Source organism: Ranitomeya imitator, chromosome 1 (assembly GCF_032444005.1).
Source record: "Ranitomeya imitator isolate aRanImi1 chromosome 1, aRanImi1.pri, whole genome shotgun sequence".
In the NCBI taxonomy this organism is placed as follows: domain Eukaryota; kingdom Metazoa; phylum Chordata; class Amphibia; order Anura; family Dendrobatidae; genus Ranitomeya; species Ranitomeya imitator.
The window spans coordinates 1,116,022,882-1,116,035,132 of record NC_091282.1 but is presented as its reverse complement, the minus strand read 5'-3'; the positions used below and the strand labels follow the sequence as shown (position 1 = coordinate 1,116,035,132).

Here is a 12,251-nt window from a genome sequence, read left to right as displayed (position 1 = left end):
AACTTCCGCCAGAGCAGTGGGCAGAGGTACTTGCGCCATACCTGACGGGAGAACCCCAGAAGGCGTACTATGATTTGACCTTGCAGGATGCCAAAGAGTATCACAAATTGAAAGCCGAGATTCTCGCACGTTTGGGGGTGACACTGACTGTCAGGGCACAGCGAGTTCACTCCTGGGGCTATCACCGGGACAAACCACCTCGTTCCCAAATGTTTGATCTGTTGCACCTGGTCCAGAAATGGCTGCAGCCAGAATCCTCTGCGCCTGCACAGATGGTAGAACGGGTGATGATGGATCGGTTTGTCCATTCCCTCCCGAGGCCTATACAGTCTTGGGTTGCCCAGGGTGATCCCCAGAATGCCGACGAGCTGATCGGACTGGTTGAGAGGTACCAAGGGTTGGAAGGCTCCTTCGTGAGGCAGCCCATGCCGTACTGGGGATCCCAGAAGGCAGCTGATTCCCCTTTAAGGGGTGGTGCGTCCAAGGTCACAAAGGGCGGGGGAGGTGGTGCCCAAGGTCCCCACGGGTGATATTATTTGTTGGAGGTGCCACAAGCCAGGACATATAGCTGCCCGTTGTTCCCAAACCACTGAGCAGATGGACTGCAGCATGGGACGCCGTTGTTCATACTATGCGTATCCAGCTTGCAGTGTGAACTCTCCGCCCAACGAGGGACCTCAAGCATGTCCCGTGAAGGTGAACGGTCAAGCAGTAACGGCACTGTTAGACTCGGGGAGCCTAGTGACCCTGGTTAGGGCCACTTTTCCTCTCCACCTGCTCCCGGGAAAGAAGGTCGGAGTGCGGTGCATACATGGTGATGCAAAGGACTACCCTGTGGCCAGTGTGAACATTGAAACGACATGTGGCACGGAGTCCCACATAGTCGGCGTCGTTCAGGACTTGTTGCACGCTATAATTATTGGCCGGGATTTCTGTTTGTTTTGGGATTTGTGGGGGAAAGGTTCTGAGCTCCCTAGCAAGAGTAGGGAACCAGTGAACCCGGGAAGGGTGGTGCCACACCCAGAGTCAGACAGATTTCCTTTTTGTGTCCTGGCTGGAGATGAGGAGGAAGTGTCCCCTGCATCTGACATTCTGGAGTTAGAGGTATCCGGTGAAAATTTTGGGACTGCCCAACATAGGGACCCCACTCTGAGGGAAGCCTTTAATAATGTCACAGTTATTGACGGGGTGGTACAGGAGCCGGGGGCAGACACAAGATTTCCCCATTTTCTAATGAGCAGGGAGTTGTTGTACCGGGTCACGAAAATAAGGGAGGAGTTGGTAGAGCAGTTGGTAGTGCCGGGTCCATATAGACGGAAGGTGTTGGACATGGCCCATTCACACATCTTGGGTGGACACCTAGGGGTGGAAAAAACGCAGGAACGGGTTGTGCAGAGGTTCTATTGGCCTGGGTGCCACCGGGAAATAGTGAACTATTGCAGGTCCTGCCCTACATGTCAGCTAACTGCTCCCACTCCTCATTTCCGGAACCCCCTTGTGCCACTGCCCATTATTGAGGTGCCATTCGAGAGAATTGCCATGGACTTGGTCGGTCCCTTAGTTAAATCAGCCCGGGGCCATCAGTATATATTAGTCATTCTGGACTACGCCACACGCTATCCTGAGGCAATTCCCTTGAGAAATTCTTCTTCAAAGAGTATAGCTCGCGAGTTGGTCCATGTCTTTTCCCGGACAGGTCTGCCGAAGGAGATCCTGACTGACCAGGGGACACCTTTCATGAGCAAGGTGATGAGGGAACTATGCAAAGCCCTGAAAATCTCCCAGTTGAGGACCTCGGTGTACCATCCCCAGTCAGATGGCCTTGTTGAGAGATTTAACAAGACACTGAAGAGCATGCTGAGAAAAGCTATAGAGAAAGACGGTAGAGACTGGGATTGTCTCTTACCCTATTTGATGTTTTCCATTCGTGAAGTTCCACAGGCCTCCACAGGTTTCTCACCGTTTGAGCTTCTGTATGGCCGACATCCACGAGGACTCCTGGATATAGCCAAGGAAACCTGGGAAGCCGAAGTCACGCCCCACAGAAGCGTCATTGAGCATGTGGCCCTGATGCAGCAGAGGATTGCAAAGGTGATGCCTATCGTGAAAGAACACCTTCTCCAAGCACAAGAAGCTCAGGCCAGGGTCTACAACCGGTCTGCAAGAGTGAGGCAATTCAATCCGGGAGACCGAGTTCTTGTTAGTTCCGACAGTGGAAAGCAAGTTCTTGGCCAAATGGCAAGGGCCATATGAGGTTGTCGAGAAACTTGGTGAAGTAAACTATAAAATTCACCAACCAGGAAGACGGAAACCATTCCAAGTATACCATGTCAACCTTATCAAGCCGTGGCAAGATAGAGAGCCGACAGCAACTCCATCGTTGTTAAGCAACCCAGAAGATGAGGTTGGAGCGGTTACTATAGCGGAGACGCTATCGGAGTCCCAGAAACAGCAATGCCGGGAGTTACTCCAGAAAAACAGGGACCTGTTTTCCGAGTTGCCTGGGTACACGAAGGTCATAGAGCATGAGGTCCTGACAGAGCCCCATGTGCGCGTGAACGTGAAGCCCTATAGAATTCCTGAGGCCCGTCGAGAAATAGTCTCCAAGGAAGTGGAGCGTATGTTGAAGCTTGGAGTCATTGAGGAATCCAAGAGCGGTTGGTCGAGCCCAATTGTCCTGGTCCCAAAACCTGATGGGGAGTGGAGATTTTGCAACGACTATAGGAAGTTGAATGAGGTCTCCAAGTTCGACGCATATCCCATGCCCCGAGTTGATGAGCTCATCGAAAGGCTTGGGCCCGCCAGGTAATAATAATAATAATAATAATCTTTATTTATATAGCGCCAACATATTCCGCAGCGCTTTACAGTTTAACAGTTTCAAACACAAAAGTCATAAGTAACAACGTTAACAATACAATAATTAAAGCAAAATAAGACGACCCTGCTCGTGAGAGCTTACAATCTACAATGAGGTGGGGGAGATACAAAGTACAGGTGTGTATTTACAATGATGTATTTACAATCATGGTCCAGCCATCTTCAGGGGTTGGGGAATAGATGGGGATAGTGAATGGGCTACACACAAACATAACATAACTTTGATTAGTGAACGTGATAGGCCGCTCTGAACAAATGTGTTTTGAGCGAGCGCCTAAAACTATGCAAATTATGGATGGTCCTAATATCTTGGGGTAGAGCATTCCAGAGGATTGGCGCAGCACGGGAGAAGTCTTGGAGTCGGGAGTGGGAGGTACGGATTAGTGCAGAGGTACATAACCACCTTGGATTTGACGAAGGGGTATTGGCAGATCCCCATGGCACAGGAAGCCAAGGAGAAGACGGCGTTTTCTACACCAGATGGATGCTTCCAGTATGTCCGGATGCCATTTGGCCTACAGGGAGCTCCGGCCACCTTCCAAAGGGCTATGGATAGAGTCCTTGCACCCCACAAGGCATACGCTGCTGCGTACCTAGATGATATCGTCATCTTTAGCCCGGACTGGGAGAGTCATCTGGAGAAAGTCCAAGCGGTGTTTGATGCTATAAGAGAGGCCGGATTTACAATAAACCCGAAGAAGTGTGCATTGGGTAAAGAAGAAGCTAAGTACCTTGGATACATAGTGGGTCATGGAGAAATAAAACCCCAAATCAGTAAAGTGGAGGCAATTCAAACATGGCCAAAACCAGTTTCCAAGAAGCAAGTTAAAGCCTTCCTGGGAATCGTGGGATATTACAGGAGGTTCATCCCAAACTTCGCCACAATGGCGGCGCCTCTGACTGACCTGCTAAAAGGGACAAAATCAGTAATGGTTAAGTGGTCCGAAGAAACAGATTCAGCCTTCCAAGAAATGAAAGAGGCTTTATGTAAGCAACCTGTTCTGATGGCCCCAAACTTCAAGAAAGAGTTTATTCTTCAGACAGATGCCTCAGATGTTGGGGTGGGAGCAGTCCTTTCCCAAGAACTACATGGGGAGGAGCATCCTGTTCTCTATCTGAGTAGGAAGCTGTCCTCATCTGAAAAGAACTACTCAGTCGTTGAGAAGGAGTGCTTGGCCATAAAATGGGCAGTGGACACATTGCGGTACTATCTGCTGGGACGTAAATTTAGACTGGTATCTGACCATGCCCCGCTTAGGTGGATGAGAGAAACGAAAGGAAGAAATGCTAGAGTCACCCGTTGGTTCTTAGCCCTGCAGGACTTCAGTTTCCATGTGGAACATAGGGCCGGAAAGCTGCACGGTAATGCGGATGCCCTATCGAGAATCCCTTGTTTAGTGGGGGAAAGTGCCAAGCCCCACGGCTTTAGGCAGAGGGGGGAGGTATGTAGCATGGCTAAAGGGTTTGTAGTCGATGGGAGGTATGTGCCACATAAGTGCCTGGTTGCTGTAATGTAGCCCGGAGTATTCCTTTCTTGCACATAATCTTGTATATGTGTTTCAGGACCTGTGGTAATGTCAGACCACATGGCTAATCATGTGATGGGTTACTGGGTGGGGTTAGCTCTTTATAAGACTGGCTAATCCTTTACACAGCAGAGATGTGTGGAGGTGAAACCCTCCTGAGTGTGTTACGGCTTCAGGACTGAGCCGGATGAACTGGACACTTGTTTTTCTTTACCTGAACCAAAGGCTATTTGTTTTCTGTTGTTTGCAACATGGTTTATGAAGCAATAAACCCAGAGAACTTTAAAGGAACACGTCTCCTGAGTGTCAGCCGTCGCAGCTGAGTGAGTGAAATCCTTACAACTCCTATTGGTGGATTATGTAATGGGGGGTGGTGCTAGAAGTATATAATGGTGGTTGGAACATGTGTCAGACTGTGCTTGATAAAGGTCATTGTACCGAAACGTCGCCGCAGATGGCAGATTAAATCTGTAAGTTATTTTTCACTGACCGTTGTGGCGCTGTCTTCTTTTTTGATATGGATTGGCAATTCAAACTCTGTCACAGTGACCTCATCACTTGCATTCTCCCACGGTACTGATGCGGCACACGGTTGCCACACGTGTACCACACAAAATACACACACGTGTGTTAAGAAAAGTTCAGAAGACGGGGAACAACATCTCTTCATTTGTATGAGGCTGGGGAATTAATTCACATTTGCACTTCTCTTTTGGGAAATTTATGAGGAAAAAATAGCTAACCCGATTCTCCAATTGTATAAGAGCAGCTACTTGACAAAAGGTCGATACCAGCCAAATCGTGGAAGATTTGAGCACATGGCTACATTTACTATTCAGATGCTGCAATTTCCCCCTCACAGTCCCAGAGAAGACAGTCTCACCAGATTTGGCACTTAATCTGGCAAAGTGAGGCCCCATCACACTTTCCGTATTTGGTCATTTTTTTACCTCAGTATTTGTAAGCCAAAACCAGGAGTGGGTGATAAATGCAGAAGTGGTGCATATGTTTCTATTATACTTTTCCTCTGATTGTTCCACTCCTGGTTTTGGCTCATAAATACTGAGGTAAAATACTGAACAAATACTGAATATGTGAACATGGCCAATAATGAGACAAATCACCCGATTTCTTAATGATGTGTATTTTAAAAAAAATATTTCATATGCTGTCACTTTTTTGTTTTTCTCAGAAGCGATAGATCCTCAGTAACAGGGTTCTCCAGAAAATAAAGAAAACTAATTATTAGGAGTTTTATAATGTGCACACAGTGACTTTTGGGGCCGTCTTTTTTACCTGGCCGACATTTTTTAATTCCATTCAACAATAGCAGTTTTTCATGCAAAAGCTGTGACAAAATGCTGAAAAAGATATCCAGATGTCTTCCAGGCATCTTTTGGGGGTTGTATTGTAAAGTCTAGAGCGTCTTCCAAGCAGAAAATACCTGAAGAATGGTATGTTCACTTCTTTTACTTAAATATCACTTTTGAAAATCTTAAAGAGGTTATCCATGATTTCTTTTCACAATGTGCCTGAAAACTAACAGGCAGGTAGCTGCTAACAGAGGCAACGGTTATGCTTTAAACATGCCACTATCACACCCACACCCATCCTTAAAAAGCCTCCCTTGACCCATCCCCTGTGTCTAGCTATAGCTTCTCCCCATGCCTCAAACTACAGGAACAGAATGTCCATCTTGAACTCCCACCTCTCTTCCTGCTCTTTGACCAGTTACAATCTGGTTTTCGACCACATCATTCAACCAAAACTGCCCTAACTAAAGTCAGCAATGATCTACTGACCGCCAAAGCCAATCAACACTACTTTGTCCTCCTCCTGCTTGACATGTCCTCTGCCTTCGACACTGTGGGTCATTCCCTTTTATTATAGTCTCATCACAGACTTCACCCTATCTTGGATCTCTTCATACCTCGTAGAACAAACATTCAGTATCTCCCCATCACCAACCATCTCCTCATCTCGCTACCTATCTTTTGGTGTCCCCCAAGGTTCAGTTCTAGGACGCTTGCTCTTCTCCATCTACACCTTCGGCCTTTAGCAGCTCATAGAGTCTCATGGCTTTCAGTATCATCTCTGTGCTGATAACAAACAGCTCTACCTTTCTGGACCCAATATCACCTCCTTACTAAAGAATCCCACAATGTATGTCCGCTAGTTCATCTTTCTTCTGTGCTCGATTTCTAAAACTTAACATGGGCAAAACAGAATTCATAATTCTTCCCCATCTCAATCAACCTCCACTACAGACCTATCCATCAAAGTTAATGACTGCTCACTCTCCCCAGAATCACAATCTCGCTGCCTCAGGGTAACCCTTGACTCTGCTTTCTCCTTCAACCCACATATCCAAGCTCTTTCCACCACCTGCCGACTCCAACTCAAAAATATTTCCAGGATCAGTACACTTCTTAGGCCGGGGTCACACTAGACCGTAATACGGATGAGTGCAATGCGATAAAAAAATCGCATAGCACTCGTCCCAATGTTAATCTATGGGGCAGCTCCCATCATCCGATATTTTCTCGGCCGTATTCAGGATCCGAGTGAAATCGCAGCATGCTGCGATTGTCAGCGTTTCTCGGCCGAGAATCGCCAATGAAAGTCTATGGGGGTGAGAAAAAATAGCACAGCACACGGACCATCAGTGTGACTTGCGAGAAATTCTCAGGCATTGGGCAGGTGACAGGAAAGGCTCAGCCATTATTTGCTCATTTTGCAAGTGTGTGAGAAAATCTCACCATACGGATGCCATACGGATGTCACACGGATGTCACACGGATCATTTAATGCGAGAAAATCGCATCCTCGCACTGCACACGGATCACTGTTTTGGTAACATTTGTGCGATTCTCGTCCGTGAAAAACGGACCGTTTTTTTATACGTTGTGTGTGTCCCCGGCCTTAGGGCTCTTCTCCATTTGCGAGAAACACGTCCATGTCTCGCATGTGAAAACCAAGATCTGGCGCCGGCACTTGGGAGCGGAGCGTGCAGCTCCATGTGTTGCTACGCAGCCGCACGCTCCGCTCTGGAGTGCCGGCGCCAGAGCTTGATTTTTACATGCGAGACACGGATGTTTTTCTCGCAAATGGAAAAGAGCCCTTAAACAAGAATCCACAAAAACACTAGTGCATGCTCTCATCTCCCGCCTTGACTACTGCAAATTCCTAGTCTGTGACCTCCGTTCTAATACTCTTGCACCCCTCTAATCTATCCTAAACTCGGCTGTCAGACTAATCCACCCATCCCCCCACCATTTCCCAGCTTCTTCTCTATGTCAATCCCTTCACTGGCTTCCCCATAGCCCAGAGACACCAGTTCAAAACCCTAACCATGGCCTATAAAGCTAACTGCAACCTTTCTGCAACCTAGTCTCCCGGTAATTACCTGCACACAACCGCCGATTCTCACACAATCTCCTTCTCTACTCCCCTCTTATCTGGTCTTCACACAATTGCATACAAGGTTTCTCCCAAGCATCCCAAACTCTAACCCAAAATACCAAACTCTCGCCTACTGTGGAAACCTTTAAAAGGAACCTGAAGACCTATCTCTTCCGACAAGCCTAAATCCTATAGTAGCACTCTTTCCACTACACTGCTGCATGACCAGCTCTACACTCACCTATCGTATCCTCACCCTTCCTTTGTAGACTGTGAGCCCTCGCTCCTCTCTCCTCCAGTACCAGTCGGTGACTTGTACTGTTCATGATTATTGTGCTTCTTTTTTATTATGCATACCCCTTTTCACACATAAAGCACCATGGAATAATTGGCGAAATAAACATAAATAATATTAAACCTGGAAGCGGCACAGAGCGGTCATAGACTGCTCCTGCCGGTGATTCAGGTGCTCCACATCGACAGAACAGCTCTTCTTCCAGGCTGCTGATGTGACGTCAGTGAAAGGTGCTTAATCGCTGGCAGGAGCGGTCATTGACAACTCTATGCCGGCAGAGATTGGCATCAGGCACAACAGGCAGGTAGTCAGCAACTACCTGCCTGTTTATACTTAGGCATATTTTAAGAATAAAAATCCTAGATAACTCCTTTAAGTGGATAAAATACATTCAGAAGCCTGAGCTAATTTTACATAGAAGTACTGTACATATGTTCATTCTTTTCCCTATTTTCTGGGCACATTTTCAGGAGATTTTCAAAAGGGGAACTGCTCTAAATCTGCCTGAAAAAAAAACATTCTGTGAACACACCTTAAAGGATATAGCTAAGAGATGATATAATATAATATATGAGACAGAGGGAATGTGTTAGTTAATTCATCATATAAATATATTACTATCTCGCAAACGTTTTGCCATTCTCCGGTAATCCTGTTCATATAATACCTGGTCGCGAGAGTCTGGCTAGAGATAGGTAGATATCATGGCAGTCTCTTTCCTGAGGGATGATGAGCTGTATAATCTGGAAGTTCTTACAGCGCAGAAGTAATGGACATCCTGAAGCCGTCGTTGCTTGTTTTTCAATCCCAGAGATCAGACTGTGAAGAATCTATAAATATAAAAGAAATCACAGAAAACCTGATACATTACTGACAATGTGTTAAGTTTACCGCTGACAGATCATGCAGCAGCGACAGAAGACGCAGAAGGTAGAGGTGCGCGGCCAATTAAACGCCAATAATAAGAAAGTGCAAAAAGTCTTGAAGTGTAAGAACATAATGGCAGAGATTCATTAAAGTATGTCCATGTATAATTCAGAAAAAAAAAAAAAAAAACACGCTCGATTTTGTGAATCTGTTGCAATTTCCAAAGTATTGGTTGCAGATTTAGCTTGTGATTTGCAGTAAATTTCAGGTTACGAAATAAAATCTGCAGTGAAAATCCTTACTGTCAAGCCACAGGTAAGCTTAGCTTCCCACAAATCAAATAAGTACATGCACCGATCGAGAAAAGTCAAATCTCATCCATTTTGCTGCGACTGTAATAAGATGCGGATTTTCCATATCAGAAAATCCACAACTTACCCACTCTCTGTGAACATACCCTTGCCAAGATAATGGTGTCAAGGTCCATTTACACTGCATAATTATCCTTGGGTTTCCTAAGAACGCTCGTTTCATGATAATCATGCGGTGTAAACTGGCTGCCGATCATCCGACGACTGAGCAAAACACTTGTTTGTTGGGTGAAATGATATTTTGTGCTGCACAAAAGATCACCGTTCTCGGCAGCACGTCAGCCTATTACAGATCGACCAGTGCTCTACTGAAGCAGGGTTGGACTGTGTGAACACGTTATTAAATGGCCGCCAATCGGAAAGTATGTTGCCGGTCATTTAAAATTGCGAACCTTTACACTTGCACACAAAGACTCACATTTATCAAAGATTATCTAGAGAACTCACTTTGTCTCCTCCACTCAATATTTATCCATATTGCCCAAATCTAAATATCCAAATTGCAACTTTTTTTGCAATTTAAAAATGGTTGGAAGCCTAAGTGCACATATTCAGGAGGTATGCGACCGACTGTGACCACAATCAGGATGGATTCATAGCCTTCCGTCCACCATAAGGTCCCTTTGTAACGAAAAAAATATATATACTGCATGGTATACGTCTCTTTGCAGTAGTCGTGATAGGCCAGATAGGGGCCTAAAGAATACAGTGAAAATCACTGATGAAAGACTGATGGTAAAACAAGACACACGGACCTAACACTAATGAAACTCGGGTACAAAAGACTGAAGACCATTTCTTATCATCTGAATCAGGGATTACATGTATTTATTCCACGCCTTTTTTAAGACAACTGTTATCTGTCTAGAAGATGCAACTGTTTTGAGAAATTTATACAGAAATTAAATTTATAAATATACTGGACTTTATGCCAAGAAGTTGACCACAGCCACCTTTCTCATTATTTTGAACTAGATGGTGGCCTGATTCTAACGCATTGGGTATTCTAGAATATGCATGTCCACGTAGTATATTGCCCAACCACGTAGTATATTGCCCAGCCACGTAGTATATTGCCCAGCCACGTAGTATATTGCCCAGTCACGTAGAATATTGCCCAGTCACGTAGTATATTGCCCAGCCACGTAGTATATTGCCCAGCCACGTAGTATATTGCCCAGTCACGTAGTATATTGCCCAGCCACGTAGTATATTGCCCAGCCACGTAGTATATTGCCCAGTCACGTAGTATATTGCCCAGCCACGTAGTATATTGCCCAGTCACGTAGTATATTGCCCAGCCACGTAGTATATTGCCCAGCCACGTAGTATATTGCCCAGTCACGTAGTATATTGCCCAGCCACGTAGTATATTGCCCAGTCACGTAGTATATTGCCCAGCCACGTAGTATATTGCACAGCCACGTAGTATACTGCCCAGCCACGTAGTATATTGCCCAGTCACGTAGTATATTGCCCAGTCACGTAGTATATTGCACAGCCCACATAATACAGGTCCTTCTCAAAAAATTAGCATATAGTGTTAAATTTCATTATTTACCATAATGTAATGATTACAATTAAACTTTCATATATTATAGATTCATTATCCACCAACTGAAATTTGTCAGGTCTTTTATTGTTTTAATACTGATGATTTTGGCATACAACTCCTGATAACCCAAAAAACCTGTCTCAATAAATTAGCATATCAAGAAAAGGTTCTCTAAACGACCTATTACCCTAATCTTCTGAATCAACTAATTAACTCTAAACACATGCAAAAGATACCTGAGGCTTTTATAAACTCCCTGCCTGGTTCATTACTCAAAACCCCCATCATGGGTAAGACTAGCGACCTGACAGATGTCAAGAAGGCCATCATTGACACCCTCAAGCAAGAGGGTAAGACCCAGAAAGAAATTTCTCAACAAATAGGCTGTTCCCAGAGTGCTGTATCAAGGCACCTCAATGGTAAGTCTGTTGGAAGGAAACAATGTGGCAGAAAACGCTGTACAACGAGAAGAGGAGACCGGACCCTGAGGAAGATTGTGGAGAAGGACCGATTCCAGACCTTGGGGAACCTGAGAAAGCAGTGGACTGAGTCTGGTGTGGAAACATCCAGAGCCACCGTGCACAGGCGTGTGCAGGAAATGGGCTACAGGTGCCGCATTCCCCAGGTAAAGCCACTTTTGAACCATAAACAGCGGCAGAGGCGCCTGACCTGGGCTACAGAGAAGCAGCACTGGACTGTTGCTAAGTGGTCCCAAGTACTTTTTTCTGATGAAAGCAAATTTTGCATGTCATTCGGAAATCAAGGTGCCAGAGTCTGGAGGAAGACTGGGGAGAAGGAAATGCCAAAATGCCTGAAGTCCAGTGTCAAGTACCCACAGTCAGTGATGGTGTGGGGTGCCATGTCAGCTGCTGGTGTTGGTCCACTGTGTTTCATCAAGGGCAGGGTCAATGCAGCTAGCTATCAGGAGATTTTGGAGCACTTCATGCTTCCATCGGCTGAAATGCTTTATGGAGATGAAGATTTCATTTTTCAGTACGACCTGGCACCTGCTCACAGTGCCAAAACCACTGGTAAATGGTTTACTGACCATGGTATTACTGTGCTCAATTGGCCTGCCAACTCTCCTGACCTGAACCCCATAGAGAATCTGTGGGATATTGTGAAGAGAAAGTTGAGAGACGCAAGACCCAACACTCTGGATGAGCTTAAGGCCGCTATTGAAGCATCCTGGGCCTCCATAACATCTCAGCAGTGTCACAGGCTGATTGCCTCCATGCCACGCCGCATTGAAGCAGTCATTTCTGCCAAAGGATTCCCGACCAAGTATTGAGTGCATAACTGAACATTATTATTTGTTGGTTTTTTTGTTTGTTATTAAAAAACACTTTTATTTG

At 45.6% G+C, this 12,251-nt stretch overlaps 1 protein-coding gene across 1 annotated transcript in view; it reads right to left on the bottom strand.

Annotated features, from left to right (window-relative positions):
- The window catches only part of MTMR7 (myotubularin related protein 7), a 114,525-nt gene that overhangs the window by 68,397 nt on the left and 33,877 nt on the right, over nt 1-12,251 (bottom strand). Inside the window, exon 3 of the mRNA XM_069744403.1 lies at nt 8,771-8,933. Coding sequence (XP_069600504.1) covers nt 8,771-8,933 — 163 coding nt within the window. The remainder of the gene's footprint in view (nt 1-8,770; nt 8,934-12,251) is intronic.